The 16,102-nt window shown below is 39.0% G+C and overlaps 1 protein-coding gene across 3 annotated transcripts in view; it reads right to left on the reverse strand.

Annotated features, from left to right (window-relative positions):
- The window catches only part of STAG1 (STAG1 cohesin complex component), a 178,125-nt gene that overhangs the window by 5,358 nt on the left and 156,665 nt on the right, over positions 1–16,102 (reverse strand). For all 3 annotated transcript variants that reach the window (XM_061354474.1, XM_061354475.1, XM_061354476.1), the window contains 7 exons: positions 12,805–12,979; positions 10,407–10,546; positions 8,554–8,655; positions 6,908–7,056; positions 5,730–5,858; positions 1,611–1,816; positions 591–762 (listed from right to left, as the gene is read on the reverse strand). In XM_061354474.1, coding sequence (XP_061210458.1) covers positions 591–762; positions 1,611–1,816; positions 5,730–5,858; positions 6,908–7,056; positions 8,554–8,655; positions 10,407–10,546; positions 12,805–12,979 — 1,073 coding nt within the window. The remainder of the gene's footprint in view (positions 1–590; positions 763–1,610; positions 1,817–5,729; positions 5,859–6,907; positions 7,057–8,553; positions 8,656–10,406; positions 10,547–12,804; positions 12,980–16,102) is intronic.

The following is a 16,102-nucleotide window of genomic DNA, read 5'->3' on the forward strand; positions in this document are numbered from 1 at the left end:
ACAAAACAGCATTCTCTCAAGACGTGTATTCTGAACGTACTGTTACATAATAACCACCATTTTCTTCCCCCTCTAAATGGAGGTCATAAAACGGGCATTGAGTGAAAAAAGCTATGTATTATTTAGCACCAAATAAACTTGGCAGAGAAGGCAGTTATCCCAGAAACAGGAAATACTAGCTGAGCAGCTAGAATTGGATTGAAGAGTTAGTTTACAAGAAATCATTAGGATGGCTGGAGACCAATAAGGGCACTATGACAAAAGGGCAGAGGGGAAGAAAAGAGAACACCTAACAGGTCTTCCAGGGAAACACTTCAATCCAACCTGCGACTACAAACACTAGAAAGATTTAACCATAACCATATGGTTATGCTACGAGATAATTTTAACATACGGCTTTTCTGCTATGATTTCATGACAACATATTTTCCTGGGAAATGAAAATAAATAATCGCTAGCCAAGACATTTCCAGTTGTTCTTGCAAATAAATACTGCATCTATGGAGCCACCGACTAAGACTTTCTGTGTAAATAACATGTAACTCCTGTGCATGGCTCATTGTGCTTGATACCAAAATTCCAACACTTACTTGTGTAAAAAATCTTGTTCAGATCCCTGCTCTGATTCGTGCTCCTGGATCTGCTCTCCCATTTGTCTGGTGTTCTCTCTCAAGACAGTTGAGGTGAGCTGTGGTGGTTGCAGTGTCCCTGGAGTATGTATATTTTCGTTCCTGTTCAGCCACGAGCCTTCTAAACTCTCATCTAGAAAAAGGCCATTTAAAATTAATTACACAGTCCTGATAAGGGGCAGTGCAGCGTTACCGCTGTTGGGATTTGTTCAGCCTGCTCTGAATGAACATCTCACATTATTACTGACGGCTTTCCAGCTCCCGACACACTTTGCTACAGTTAATTTTAGTTGCAGCACTTTCTCCAAATCTAGATTTTCAACAGTTTAGTAGCTTTTCAAACAAGTGGATAAATGCTTGAAATTGTAACCTTTTCAGCTCTCATTTAATTTTGTGTTCTTTTAAGGTAGGATTATTACAGCTGTTCTCACTGATAACACAAGTTAAGATAGAAATACTTAACAAACCATCAGAAGTCACTGCAAGTATCATACTGCAGCACTACCTATATTATTGCTGGGTGTCTTGCATACATCTACCGAAGATAATTAATTCCCAATTACTGAGTTTAAAATCTAAATGTAAGATTGTTAAACTCATATGCACACAGCAACCAAGATACAGGTAAACGCTAAGGTGAGTTTGGAGCATAAACCCCCAAAATCTGGTCAACCTCAGCAGTTGAATTCTGTGAAAATCATGGCATCCTGAAGGAAGCAAAAGAGTACCTGAAGAAAGGAAGTGGTATTTTATCTACCTGAACTCCAGGTTGGCTATGAGAAACTGAAGGACTTGGTGCATGTACTGCTCAACAGAAGCTCTAGTAGAGAACGGGCCAGCTCAATGGGAACTTGCAGCTGTCTGGTTTTTACTACATACAGAATATATCATACACTTCAGCAGTAATTGATAAACTGTAAGGGCTCCTAAAAAGGAAGCTTAATATAGGTACAAAATGAGGCACTCTAAACCCACACAAACCTTCTACTCTCTTTTTGTGGAGTGGTGGCCGTCCTTTCTTATTCCTCACTGAAGAGGCTTTGCTGCTGCTGCTTCCACTGTTAACGGACATTCTGTCATCTTCACCACCTGTAACTAGTGAGTTTCTATAGGAAATGAGTGGAAGCCATACATCTTCTCTTCTTTCCATCATCTGTTCTGTCAGAAACTTCTCCAAGTAGGAGTGACTGAAAATAAAAGACAATGAGTACAGAGACACAACACACTGTTCCCTCTTTAATTAATCTGCAGCCCCAATTTGTGTTGTTGAGAGTTTAACATAAATCCTGCATGATGTTCCATTATTTTAATTTAATAACATAGGCCGAGAGGGCATTGTATCTCTGACTGATTAAGAGTATATGGCATTCCCTGAAAACCAGCTAACACATTTAATGATGCACAGGTTGCTCACAGATAAACAATATAAAGTGTTGTCTCCCCAGCATCTTCCTCCTGCATTTGTCTGCGATCATTCACAGCACACTCGAATACCTTTTCTGTTTTGCTTAGTGAGGAAGCCACCTCTATATACTGCTAGTGTGTCAACAGACAGACTGAATTAGAACCCCTATGGTGAGGATGTAGGCTATCCTTTTGCATCTTGGAAGAGGAAAAACGGCTTCTTCTACAAGCAGTCATTTTCTGATAAAACAGTTGAAAACCTGTTCCACTGCCATGCAGAAGTCCAATACACACGTTAACTAACTGAGGGGTGGAACCAACCAACCTCCCTCCCCTGTGTTTTCTGTCTGCTGTTCTGTTAAATAGTGTGAATGCTTCTCCCTTCCCGTTAATGTGCATGCTCAGTAACACCCAAACTCTGCACTGCAGGGCAAATTCTTGGCTTATTCTCCTTCTCTTTTACAGTACCAAAGACTGTTAACACTTGAGTGTTTCATGACTTCATAGAAGCTATCTGCAGAATCGTAATGGAAAATGGGAAGTTTTTCTGCATCCAATTTATAGAGTGCACAGACTGTGCCCAAATTGTGAGGAACGAAAAACTACAGCACTTGAGAGTTCTTACTGATTAGATGCCAAAGGTGCAACTTTTGCTTAGCATTTTAGAGGGGCTTCATAGTGGTAGTTCTCACCAGCTTCAGCAAAGATAGAAGCTCTCAATTTCCAGGAGTCAGAACACCCCACTGAGCTCTGTCTGATCTCATGCCAGACACCCAAATAGTCAGTTGTCCAGTCTAAGCTAATAGTCTCTATTTGAGAAAAATAAATGGAAAAGGATGCCTCCACAGGGCAATTCACTTCTCTACTGTCTTAGATGAATTCCTCAGAAACTCCCTGCCTGTATCTCCCTTGCGTGATTGTTAACTCCATTAATATAAATCTTTCTTTGCTAAGAGTCTGGCATCTTTGATGTAAAGTTTTATATTAAATCCATAGATACGAATATACCTGTGTGGCTATCATTAATTGTGGAGATTACTGATAAATCAAGAAGTCAAATAAATAAATAGGATAGGAAAACTAAACAAAATCAATGTTGCTGCTCCATTCCCAAACTGGAAACATCTTGCTTTTCTCCTCCTTAGTAAAAAAACTCCCCAGCAGTAAACGAAACGAAAGGAAGTAGGATCCCTGTCAAAGAGTAGTATTTGCTGAACTGTGACAGGAAGGGTATTTTGTACCAAGGGCAGATGACACATGCAGACGTACTGGGCAGACAGTTCATTTTTTACGAGGTAGGGAAACCAAGCTGAAGGACTTATGGGAGACAGGCAGCTCTATGCTCATGAGACTTTTAGGGTTATTCTAGAGCACTCCACACTAACAGCCCATTGCTGAGTTTAGGGACAGTAACTTGGCAGAAGACAGAGCCGGGGCAGGAGGTAAAGGATCCTGTATGCAGGACTCCTCCACCAGATGGTGGTCATGCACCTTCCTGTTCATAGGCGACCCCTTCAGAGGGAGGGGGAAGAGGTCCCTGAGGATTGGAGGAGTAGTGCTACAGAGAAGGGCAAATCAACTCTCCAGAGTATAGCTGGGTATGTAATGTCAGTGAAGCACTATGGGCAATGCAGCCACTGCCTGATGGGTGCAACCATGACACGTATCTCAAGGAAAGGAATGCTGATTTCTCAAGAAGACATCTTTACATATAAGCAAGTTATCTTGACTCTTTTCATAGTCACCACAGCCAATGGAATCCAAGGCATGTCTGAACTCATCCTAAAGCTGTAATTTAGCAAAGATCAGATAAATCATGACCTAAAAAGCCTATCTGTTTTCACTGATCTTCAAATTCAGCAAAAGTAAATAGTTCAGAGACAGATGAGTACAATAAAGCCAGATAAGATCATCAATCTTTACAGTCCTGCAAAGAAGCCAGCGGTTGTGTGTGCAGGCACCAATGAATGGGGACCCTTTGAGAAGAAATATGAAATGGCCACATAGAAGGCAAAGGAAAAAGAACTCCTCCCATACATAATTTCAAGGATCAGGTCATGTAAACTATACACAACGATCTAATTTTAACTTCTAGAGACACTGGAGAAACTTATGGAAAGGATGATGACTGTCCATGAAGGATAAGCTTCACAAAATCAGACATGAATCAGGCTAATGGCACTTAAACCAACAGATGCAGGAGAATCTACGGTTCAGCTAGGAAGACAGTAATAAAATTCTATTATCCTTAAGTCCTGTCCTGAAGAAAAGGCCAAAGGTTGTCAATATTCAAGGATGTAACAATGAAAAGCAGTTTCAGACACTGAGTGCTAAGCTAGCGCAACTGATCATCCAGTTCTGAAGCTAATTCTACTAGTTCTTCTGCTATGTTTGCTGAATTGGCAAATGACTGGTACAATAAAAGACTCAAATTGGTTCGTGTATATGTTAAAAATTATACAAAGTTAATAAAGATACATAATAAAGACAGGCTGTTCCCAGGCTGAAAGTCAAAACCACGGCACTGCACCAGGTACTAAGAAGGAGAAAAATGCCTGATACTGCTGAACCCAGGACAGTAGCACATGTAAAGCTGTAGTATTCAAAACTGTTTACCCTATTAGAAAATTCCTTTAAATCAAATGTCTTCACAGAAAAACTACAGAAAAGTCAGTTGAGGTAGTTAGACTAGATATATATGACTTACACTCAACTGTGGTCAGAAAATTGACTGGAAAGGTATCTATAACTATAAATCATAAGATTTATGGCAACTGTGCTTTTTAAATGGCCATAAACCTATTCAAAGAATTCAGTTGTACACTGGGCATGTAGTGCTTGGCCGATTTTTGACTGGAGACCTCTTCCTTTTTCCCTTACTACTTCTGTGCAGCACCAGATCCTGGGTATTTCCACATAAGATAAATGTACAGCATTCTCTCTGCAGCGATGCTGACAACATGTCCATGCTGTGAGCTTGCCCTGAATAATGCAGTTTTCTCTTTGTCCATGTGTTGATATCCGCAGCCTCTCTTGACAAGTCTGTTCAAATGGTGCTCGTAACACAGCATTTCTTGCTCTTCATTCAGATCTTATCAACACTACCTCTGATTTCACCCGCAGTAATTACCACTCAAATTCAGGCTGCTTGTTTTAACCTGTCAGGTCTCCAACGCCCTGCTCTATCCTAACCAACAAGTGTCCACTACAAGCCTCTTTCTCTGACCTGTTGTGCCAGTAACAGAAGCCTTGACAAACCTTTATTTCCAAGTTTAACTCAATATGTTAAACTAAACAACAAATATACATTCACATTTTATGTAAGTACCTAACAAAGAGATGTTAACCGTGGTGTTCACAGGCCTGTAAATGTCCTGCACTGCTAACATTTCATTTCCTTTTAATTCTAGCCTGGAAAAAGATAGATTTTTATTTTCGGTGCCCCATGGGAAATTCTAAGGAATATTGTTTTGTGAGGTCTCAAACACACCTCATCAGTGGATCCGAATCTCCTTTTCTCATTCATTTTTATTACTTTAAAATATAAAATGATCAATAACTGTGTACGTGGAATGTCTCACTGGGAATTCCTATAGCCTGTCGATCATGAGAACATCAAATCAGAGAGCTTAAACCCACACTACAGTGATTAACAGAGCCCAGCAAAACCCACAGAAGAAAAGGAGCATTACTTACACAGTCTTTTTATCCTGTCGCAAGAGTTTAGAGGAAAATTCACTAAGCACTTCAAGGAAAGCAAGGTTAGGAGGTGGATAGTCTTGTCCTTTTTGATTCTGGTATTTGAAGGCAAACTCTATGCCATCTCTACAGTAAAGAAACAGTAACATTTTCAGATGTTTGTATTCAAATTTAAAAAATGTTGCATGTCACAGAATTCGTGATATCTTTACATCCCATCGTAACTTTTTCTTTTCTCCTTCACTGCTAACAGGCACCTGCTTTTGGACAAAGGGAAGTCGAATGTTCTCTCTCCATTTGTGAGGATTCAGTGTCAGAGACAACATACCTCCAGTCACGTGCTAAGAAGGGACTTACTACAGCCTAAGAACTTGTCAGGTGCTGAAAGCTCTGCCTCAGCAGGAACAGCCAATGGGCTCTTGATTCTGCATGAAGCAGAAGCTTGCAATAAGAATAATATGTAAGATACAACAAGATCTTTTGCATTAAGAGTCAGAGAATTCGTGTACCAGAACATTGATATGTGCACCTCTGCCTTATCTTTGCTTTATCATTTGAAAACACTTTAATTTCACATTATCGAATAACGGCACATGCATGCCTTGAACTTCTCTTTTGCTTGGTACAGGGAAGTGCCTCTACCAAGCATTTCGATCATGCTTTGCTCATCTTAATCTTAATGACATAGTCTCTGAGATAGCAAACATTAATATTTTAACCTTTTTATGGCATGAGAAAGTCAGAATATGAATTCAGCAGTGCCCTTCTACACTTTCCAATGCAGCAGTTACGTAAAAAAGCTTAAATCCATTTAAAAAAACCCCTAGAATTCCAAAATATTTTTGAATATTTTTTTATAAAAGCCCTTGTTGCCTACAGAATCCAGTGGTGTGGTATAAAGAACCATTTACAGCTGTTAGATACAGTCCACACAAATCTATATAATACCAGTGGCTTTACCTGAGGTAGATGAACACGGCCAACCCAATAAATTCCAACAAATAATTAGACAGCAGCTAGTTTTTCTTCTTATACATACACATGTACAGCCCCCGTCATTTTTCTGCATAAACTATACAGGAGCAATTAAGATTCCGTATCTTTAGAAAAGAGATGCTCAGCTGAAGGTTTCATCTGAGGTAATATAAAAATCTAGTTTATTTACCACCACTCACTTGTGTAGTGTGGCCACAGCCTCTCTTGTCTTGATCTGATCCAAGCCAAAAGTGAGGGCAAACCGACGAGCCAGTTCCTTAATTCCACTAACATGGGCAGATGTCCTGTCCAAATTGGGACCTTGCTCCTGAACAAGCTCATTAAACAGCTGAAGAAAGAATTTGGTTGTTAAAATCTGTGAGCTAGGAAACACTTGTCTTGAGAAAGACTTTTGTTCTTAACCTGCTATTGCTAAGAGTGGACATGCCAATGACGTTTTTCTCTTATATTCATCTTCTAATCCACTGCCAACTGTCACCTGTCCTGTGCAGATGATAACCCTTAACCAGAATTTTGCACTTACCTTCACTGAATTGCATCTGTTATTCTCCCAACTCATCAAGGTGATTCTGCATTCTGATGCTCTAAAATATCTACATCACCGTTAGATCAGCATCTTTGAGTTTAGGAAGCAAAATTGCTGTTCCATCACTCAAGACAATACTTTAAGAGTATTACTGAGTAAATGCCTTTGGAACCTGCTTGGTAATGCCTTTTCAGTGCAGTAACGAACTACTCAGTAGTATTCCAGTCAGTTCTATATCTGTATCTATCTTTCTGCTATTGCCATTCAGACCACATTTTCCTAACTTGCTAATGAGAATATGAAGAGGGACAGTGTCAGTCACAATATTAAATCAAGCTGCATTAAAGCTACTGTTTCTCTGATCTCCACAAACTCTGTTACCATATAATTAATGAAAGCAGCTTAATTTGACATGATTTCTCCTTCACAAAATCCTACTGGCTGTTACCTATCATTCAGGCACTTGCAAATAGCTCATGTGATTATCCCTCCCCCCCCAAAAAAATAAATTAGACCAAGCTGACTGCCCTATGGCACCTGGCTTCTCCCTCTCTCCAAATTTAAAGGCAGGAACTACTTTGAGACCCAACGACTCTTCTGGAAGTACATCTTTTTTCTCATGTTTTCACAGATCTTTCTCATCTTCCAGATTGCTACAGAAAATCCCTTAGGACTCTGGAATGAATTATGGGAGGCTTCAAAAGGATCTGAAAACATCTAGTTTGTAGATGTGATTTCTCTATGTGATGGAGATAGTTAGTACTTCAAGGGCCTAAATGGTATTTAATGAAGCACACGCTTACTGCTGTTGGCAGAACAAGGACGGATTTCATCATCAAGCCAATAATTTGTGGTTGATGTAAAGTAATATTTTCAGGGAAAAAAACATGTTTAACCACACTGGAAGACTCAAGCTGATTAGCCTGAAATTTGAAAAAATCAATCTCTATTTAGACAAAATGAAAGAAGATGCATTACTTCCAGCTAATTAAAAGAAAAAGTCATCCTCATTCTTCTTGTTCACTAGGTACCAGCAAGCAAATGCTAATACTCAGCTTGGACCAAACTGCCTACAAAGCTCTTCTCTCCCTTTCTTCCATTTTCATCTGACCAAAACCTTCCCAGTGTGGTCTTGAGAGAGATTAGGGAGACAAATGAGTACTGACAGCCTGAACTGAGGAGCAAGAAGATCTCTTAGCAGAACTGCAGTATTTTTGCTCCATTGTAAAAGGCATCACAGAAAATCCTGTCCAGTATTTTTTGCAGTGAGGCATTTCTTACAAAAATCAATATTCTTACCTGTTGCAAACTGAGAATGAGTGTCTTTGCACACTGGATTTTATCAATTTGCCTTGTTTTGCTCAGGGTTTCCTTAATGATATCTCCATAGTCATTGTAGTACTAGGAAAACGGGAAAAAAAACTCTTTATATCCTTAAATTGAACTTCTTACACGATTTCTTACATTTTCCTGATAGAAAGACTGCTTGTGATTCTTGTTTTAAAAAGGCAGCAGTTGCTAAAAACCCTAGTCTCAAATCCCCATCTTCTGTGTGAGTGGGAGGTAATGTTTCAATACCAACATTTAAACTGATTGGCAGCCTGTCCCCAGTGATGAGGTAAGGAAATCCTCTTTCAGTTATTATCTTTAGTAAAATATATGTTGAAAACCAAATGAAAGAGCATTTCCTACCCCAAAGTGAGTGTTTGATGAAAGTGACCCATGGCTACAGATTCTAAGAAACACCAGTACACTGAGCCCGTAAGTCAGTGTGGTCGTGCGTAGTTGTTCGAAGACATGAGCACACAGGGGTGAAGCTCCAGGTACAATGCAAGGTAAGTTAGATGGCCAAGAAAGAAACCCACTGAAGCCAGAAAACTAAGTAAGAAATTAGCCTGTATGAAGTGCTGGTTTTCTTGAGGTTAGAGGAACGGTTGTTGAAAAGCACAACCTTTGGTACTGACCATCTGAGTAGAAAAACCTGTATAATCATTAAAACTTCCAGGCTGAGAATATAAAAAAATCTTTTCCAAGCAGTATTCTTTCAGCCTCATTAAGATTTCTGCACTTGCAATCACTTATTTTCATTCCCTCTAAAATACTCCTCCTGCCTTTACTGGTATAGAGATCCTTTCAGTTTGTATTCTAATTTAAATTCAATTTCTCTCACTCACCCACAATTTCAAGAGCAGGAGGGGTGTGGGGAGAGGAGAAGCAGGGAGGACGCTAACCTGGATTGTGACAGCTTCAGTTTGAAATTCCTGCTCTGGAAAAAAAATCCCTAAGCAAGACTAAGCCTGAGCAGTGACATAGCTGATGTGTGTGTGCATTGGGGATTTTATTGTACTGCTGCTCCTGATGAACAGGAGGAGGATTTAAAGCCAAATCCTTTGTATTTCATATCAACAGCTCAAACACTGTCTATAGTACAGGACCTATTCTCCACTCTGTCTTCAGCTTTTCCTCCTTGATTGTCAACTTTCTGAGGACTGATCCCTCACAGGCAGGTTTCCTGTGGCTTCGCAGTGTCTAGACTGCTAATGTGCCTGGTTTCTGGCAGGTAAACTCACCAGACCACGGTGCAGTGGTAGTGGCACTAGATTTCATTGGGCCTAAACACTGTATGGAAGCAGCATAAGTTGGCAAGAAATCAGTTAATGCACATCCACTTTGAGCAGTACTATATAGAGCTTTTTCTCTTTTACTGCTTTCCTGTTTAAGACAATCTTTTCTCACAAAATCAACCTGCTTCCTTATGGCAAGCACCAAGATTGGGAGACTGCCAGTGAGATATGACATTGAACAGATAACTGTCATTGAGGATTCTAGGACTGAATTTGAGAGGCAGAAGAACTTCTCTGTAGAGAGGAGCCTCTGTGGAATCACTCAGCACCTCGTAGGACTGACTTCTGGTGCTGCCTTTAATAAGGCACTCCTGCTACACAGCACAGGAAGTCCAGAGTTCACTGCTTCTCAGCGGCAGAAAAGGAAAATAAAGGAATTTTGCAAGGAAAAACTATTACAAAACCCAAGTAAGGCTCAATAAGCTTTCAAAAGCCTTCAATCTTTTACTGCACTGGAATGGGGAGAAAGAGGGGGCCTGACACTACAGACTGTTCAGTTAAGGAAGAGGAGAGTGCACTGAGCTGTACCTTCATATAGTGCTTGAAGATATCTGCTGCTGCATGCATGTCCACAATGTCATAAATTATCAGCTTACTAAAGGCAGCCAAAAGGTTTCTTCTCTTATGTAAAGCTTCTATTTTGTTCGCTTCATCTTCTTCATCTCCCTCTGAAAGCAACAACAACAATAAAACATTCATAAGAAACTGCGATGTTCTAAAGCTACGTTATCAAAGAGCAGCTTCTGGAAAAAAGCAGTTCTTTAACATGGAGTAGGGATTTTTGCTAAAATGAAAGGTGTGAATTCTTGAGTCCTGCCTATGGTAGGACTTTCAGGAAAGCTTAGGAACATGACATGCCAATGACCAAGGATGCTCTCTGTAGTCCTGAGTAGGTACTGAATATAATCCACATGGAACTGAATCACTTATTTACTTTACCCTGTAAAAGGCCATGGAAAAGACTTCTTGAATGCTTTTTGCTGAACTTACGAAACACAGGACATTTGGACATGATTCATTACTGTAGCTAAGCTATAAATATTCCACATAAGGAAAATTAGAAGCAGCAATACTTGTACTGCATGCCTGGGATTTTCAGATACGAAATCGATGACTCTAAAGCATCAATAACAACAGGGAGTTAAACTGAATTGTAAGAAACATTAATATGGAATAGCAATGTTGTAAGTATAAAGTCCCCATGTAAGACTCCACTCTGAATGAAAATGAAACTACACACAAAGAAATGTTAAATACAATATATATATAAATAAAAACATACTCCACAACTTAGATAAGAAAATTAAATCATCTGTCACAGTGTGATTAAAGGAAGTATTCTCTGGTACTGAGAAGAGCTTATTTTTGGAGGGAATCATCCAACCAGCTTGAAGAAGTACAGAGCTGGGCAGGGGGAGAATTAAGTCACGTATGTGATCAGAGGAAATCTCTCATGACTGGAGTTGACTGTAACTCTGTAAGCACATTTTAATACTGACATGCTTTAACCCACAGAATTGAAGCCCATTAGCCCACCCCCACCCCCACTCTTACTTTATTTTTTATCACTACTGATGTGTTCTGAATACCAAAAGTTATAACTGGCCAGACTGACTTCATGAGTCAGAGTAGCATAAGGGAACAGAGATTACATATAAAAAAGATCTCGATCCATCTTTTTACTGCCTTCCCAAGTTCAATCACAGGATGTTAAAGAACAGCAAAAAAATAGACACTGTCCTCCTAAAGTCTATCCTTGATGTATTATTCTGAACATTGAACTCACAAAGTATGATTAACTGCACATGGGTTTCTGATGAAGGTGTACTTCAAAATGTGTTCTTCCCAGGAAACCTTAAAGAGATGCTCAACAAAGATGCTAGCTATTGAGGAGCTGGGGAGCTAGAAAACTGAAAGCACCTTTAGGGCCAGAATACATTCTCCAAGACCTTAGTTCTACATATTGCTGTCTAAAATAGCCCCTGTGTGTCATGCTGACTTACAAATAAGGGAATAATGCGCAAAAATCAGATGATGTGCCAAAAAGAGCACTACAGTACGAACTCGGCAGCTCTTTCACACAGTTTGACTATCTGGGAATCCATCACTGTCCAAAGCTATTTAGAATTTGGAAACTGGATACCTCTGTACTTGCATTTAGGCATTTATAACTCACAACAGCAGCACCAAGTGATCTAAAACCATACCTAAATGACAAATCTGCCTCTTCCTGACTGAAAGCCCAAAATCTCACATCATCCTCTGAGGAGGCAGAGATGGGGCTCACCTAAAACTCTGGCCTCTCAAAGTGCAGCCACACACAAAGGCCTAGGAATGAGCAAGGAAGCAAGCAAGCATACTTGATACTTTTCCCAAGTACTTTCCTAGTCTCCAACCACATCAATGATGCCCTGAGCTGGATTTGATTATTCTGGGGGAGGAGGAAAAGAGGTGTTTATTTAGCAACTGCAGTTTCTTAAGGCCTTCTTTGCTGGTAAGGTTTGTCTTCAGGATCCTATAACTCTGTGGGTAACTGAAGAGTTTCTCTATGTACTGTTCCATCATACTTCTTCCCTTGAAGCCATATTAAATGAAGCCTGCTGCTGAGATAATACTGTACTGTTCAGGAAATAAATGTTAAGAAAAATACAGAACAGTAAAAGAAGAATAATTTTGTCCAGATTTATGGCATGTAGTTACAGGCGAGTTCCATGCCTTCTGAAAATTTCTTTTTTTTTATTAAGTGAACTTTATAGGTACATATTCTTCTTTAACACAGTAGTACTGAATATTGAATTATTTCATATTCACACCTCCCAAAAATAAAGATGGAATAATTAAAAAACATTTGAGCAAACTCGCCTGAAAATTCCATTTTCTTCTTTCATGTCTGTTAAAAAGTAGAAAACATGGAAGCTGAACATACCCATGCTCTGGTTTTCATCATCTTGGTCAATGAAGACATGGTCCATCACAAAACTGAGAAGTTCTGACTGGAGGCCTGAATCTGGATTGAACACCAAAGGCTGAAGACCTTCTCGGCCTCCAGTCATCAGCTGATGACTGAATATCATCAAGAGATCACAGAGCAGCATGAAAGCCTGAAAGGCAAAAGAGAATGAATGCAGAAAGGCGTGTCAGTCAGTAAGTACAATACTGAAATCTATACAATATATAAAAATATGTATTTATATATTTTATATATTTATATATAAATATAAATATAGTTTATCTCATTTTCATATATGCCCAGCTATTATTAAGTATCTTTAACTGTACTCAATTGAGTTGTTTGTAGGCTGTGAAATGTGTTTCCCATAACTTTAAAATTTGATGTCTTTGGTTCCTATGTAAAGTTTACTACCTCTTCCATGTCAAAGGTTGATCTACATCAAACTTCCATTTCTTCTCTAGGAGAAAAATTCTAAATCTACCTCTGATCCAAGAACTGTAGCCAAATTTATAGTGAAGAAAAACCACCTCTTTTGATAAGCACTTAGACAAGTTAAACAAGCACAAAAATAAACATTATGAGAGAAAATCCAAGCTCAGTCACTGTCAGATCCTGAAAATACAGAGAAGCAGCTGCAGAAAAAGAAATTCTTGCAGAATTTAATCAAATCTGTGCAAAAAGAATCAAGTACTTGCACAGCTTTCAAATCTAGATAAAAACCAACTACAGCACAACTCTTAATGATTTATACTCATTACTGTTATACCCTCACTACTTGAGAACAGAGAGAGAAGGCAGCTATTACCAGCTTTCTTTCTTTCAAGGGCTTATCTGCATGCTCTCATGCATGAGAATAACACTGTTTTCCCCAATGGCTTAAGTCAGTGTCGTAGCCAGCTGTATTCATTTGCACTACATTCAACACCTGAGCACCTTTCAGAAAGTACTTTGAAATCATTTTTTCTGTCTTTAACCTCAGTTCTGAAAACTGAGAAAGAGAGGATGGTTCAATGTCTGCATGTGTAAAAAGACTATTAGAAGGTCGATGTGGATGTGCTGTCTCTTCCCCAGAAGCCTGCAGGATTCTCACTTAGGGCAGTGTCAATCGTGATTCCCAGGCAGGTGGAAGGCCAGAGGCCTTTTCAACTGAACAGAGGTTGTGGAATAGCTCTGAGAGAGTCATGAAATCCAGTGTAGGCTTTAATTGAGTCCCAAATTCTCCCTTTACAAAGAGCTGAACAGAAAAGGTAGTTAAATGTGTGTTTAACACGTTTTTGAACCAAGCCTAAGGAAAAGTAGCAAAGGAGAGCAATCTGCTTTATAAATTTTCAGAATGAAATCTTTGTGAAAGCTGAACATCATAGCAGCTCACTTCTTGGAGTATGTTATAAAATCTGAATGTGCTATACTGAGTCAAGAACAAACTCATTGTAAACTATGTTCTACTTAGGCTTTGGAAACAGATGCCGCTGTTGGGGATATTTTTATACTGGATCCAGAAAGTTGTGATTCATTTTGGTGATGATCTCACCTGCTCTAAAGTCCTCTGACAGTCAATAGAATTTAGGCTCATCTTAATGTAGACTTCTAAAATAGAGCACATGAATAATGCACTGAATTATTTATACTATTTCTGTCCCATATAAAGACAGCAGTGGGCTCAGATACAGATGTCTGTGCACTGTAGCTATGTCGAGTCATTCAAATAGTCTAGGAAATTCTGAAAAGTTTGAGTCATATTTCTAGAAAGACCTAATAGGTTTTTTCCTCCCTTTGGTATACACATTGATTTTCTCTGGAAAGAATGCATAGAGAAATAATCAAATGCGGTAGGGAGACAATACAATTCACACAGAATGCTCAAAAAAGAAAAGCCAGTAAACTAAATGGATTAAGACGCAGTCCTGCATTTGCAGCAATTTATTTTTTAAGGAACCAAATTTAAAGACCGGAGAGGTGTCAGTTGGAAGGGACCTCTGGAGTCTCTGGCCAAACCTACTCTGACTGGGACGCTTGATGTCTCTAGGTGGTTGGTTGTGGCTTTGTCTTGCTGAAGCTTGCAAGCTTCCACAGAACTGTGAACTGCAAAGGAGCTTCTAAGAAAGGTTTAAATTGCCAATGAAAAACCCAACATTGTGGCTACCAGTAATGAGAGAATAAAAATGTGTTGAGGTTTATCATGAACAAAAAAAAACAAACACTGCAGCAACAGGAAGGATCATTTACCATTTGTTGATGTAGAAAAGATGTTCGTGCTAGCTTAAGCTAGAATGGTTGGCATTCTCATGAAGGTAGATGATATATTCACATTATATAATATCAATAAAATATACCAAGAGTAACTACTCAGAATGTTAAGAAACAATTACTAAAGTTAAATTTGCTGGAAAACAATGACACATCAGGGTCTTTTAAAAATACATAAACCAGCAACATCTACAGCCTTTTACACTTATATTGATTGTTGCAGAAGGTGTAAATGCCAAGGAGAGCTATCTTTCAAAAAACTAGAGATGTCTTAAGAAGTATTATCATTTAGAAAAACACAGGCAAAAACCACAGGCAAGTTATTTACAGTCTTTGCAGAATCTTGGGAGGTCTGACAGAAACGCAATTTGTAGACAACGAAAAGATGTCAAAAGACTTGATACAAATCAGCATCTATCCATAAAATCTCAGCAAACAAACCAGCCATTTCCTTTTCAAAGACTGAATTATTTCAACAAGCCCTTCTATTTAATTTCTTTTATTTCCATTTCTAAACACATAGAGCAAAAGCTTCCCATTCCATGCATGCACAGCTTCCCAAAAATCTAAACCAGAGAACTGGATAAGTAAACTGAGCCATAAAAAAATCTAGTACCTTACTATGCAATCATATTTCACATATTTACTTCTGGCATATGTGTGCATGCGCATACACATGCAAGAGAGATGCATGCACTTCAGTTTTCAGTCAGCTACGAAAGAGGGAAGGACAGCAACCTAAGCTATTATGCTTATACTGATGAGACTAAACCCCCTTCCAGATATTTATATTTCTATAATGAAGACACTGTTTAAATACTTTACTCTGATTTCTCAAGATGAGAAATATAGTGACCATTTTTTGCACAGTGTGAGAGGACATCACATTCCTGGCGTTATTCAGAGTATTTTTGTAAAATGAATTAACTTTTTTTCTGCTAGAAAACATGCAGTACTATGACCTGTACTGCTAGAAGCCTCAATTTTCTCCCATTAGCCGCAATGGGAAAGAGATGCAATAATT

The sequence above is a fragment of the Neopsephotus bourkii genome, unplaced genomic scaffold (genome assembly GCF_033783945.1).
Source record: "Neopsephotus bourkii isolate Nb327-2 ecotype Australia unplaced genomic scaffold, CSIRO-AGI_Nbou_v1 NB_739, whole genome shotgun sequence".
Lineage (NCBI taxonomy): Eukaryota > Metazoa > Chordata > Aves > Psittaciformes > Psittacidae > Neopsephotus > Neopsephotus bourkii.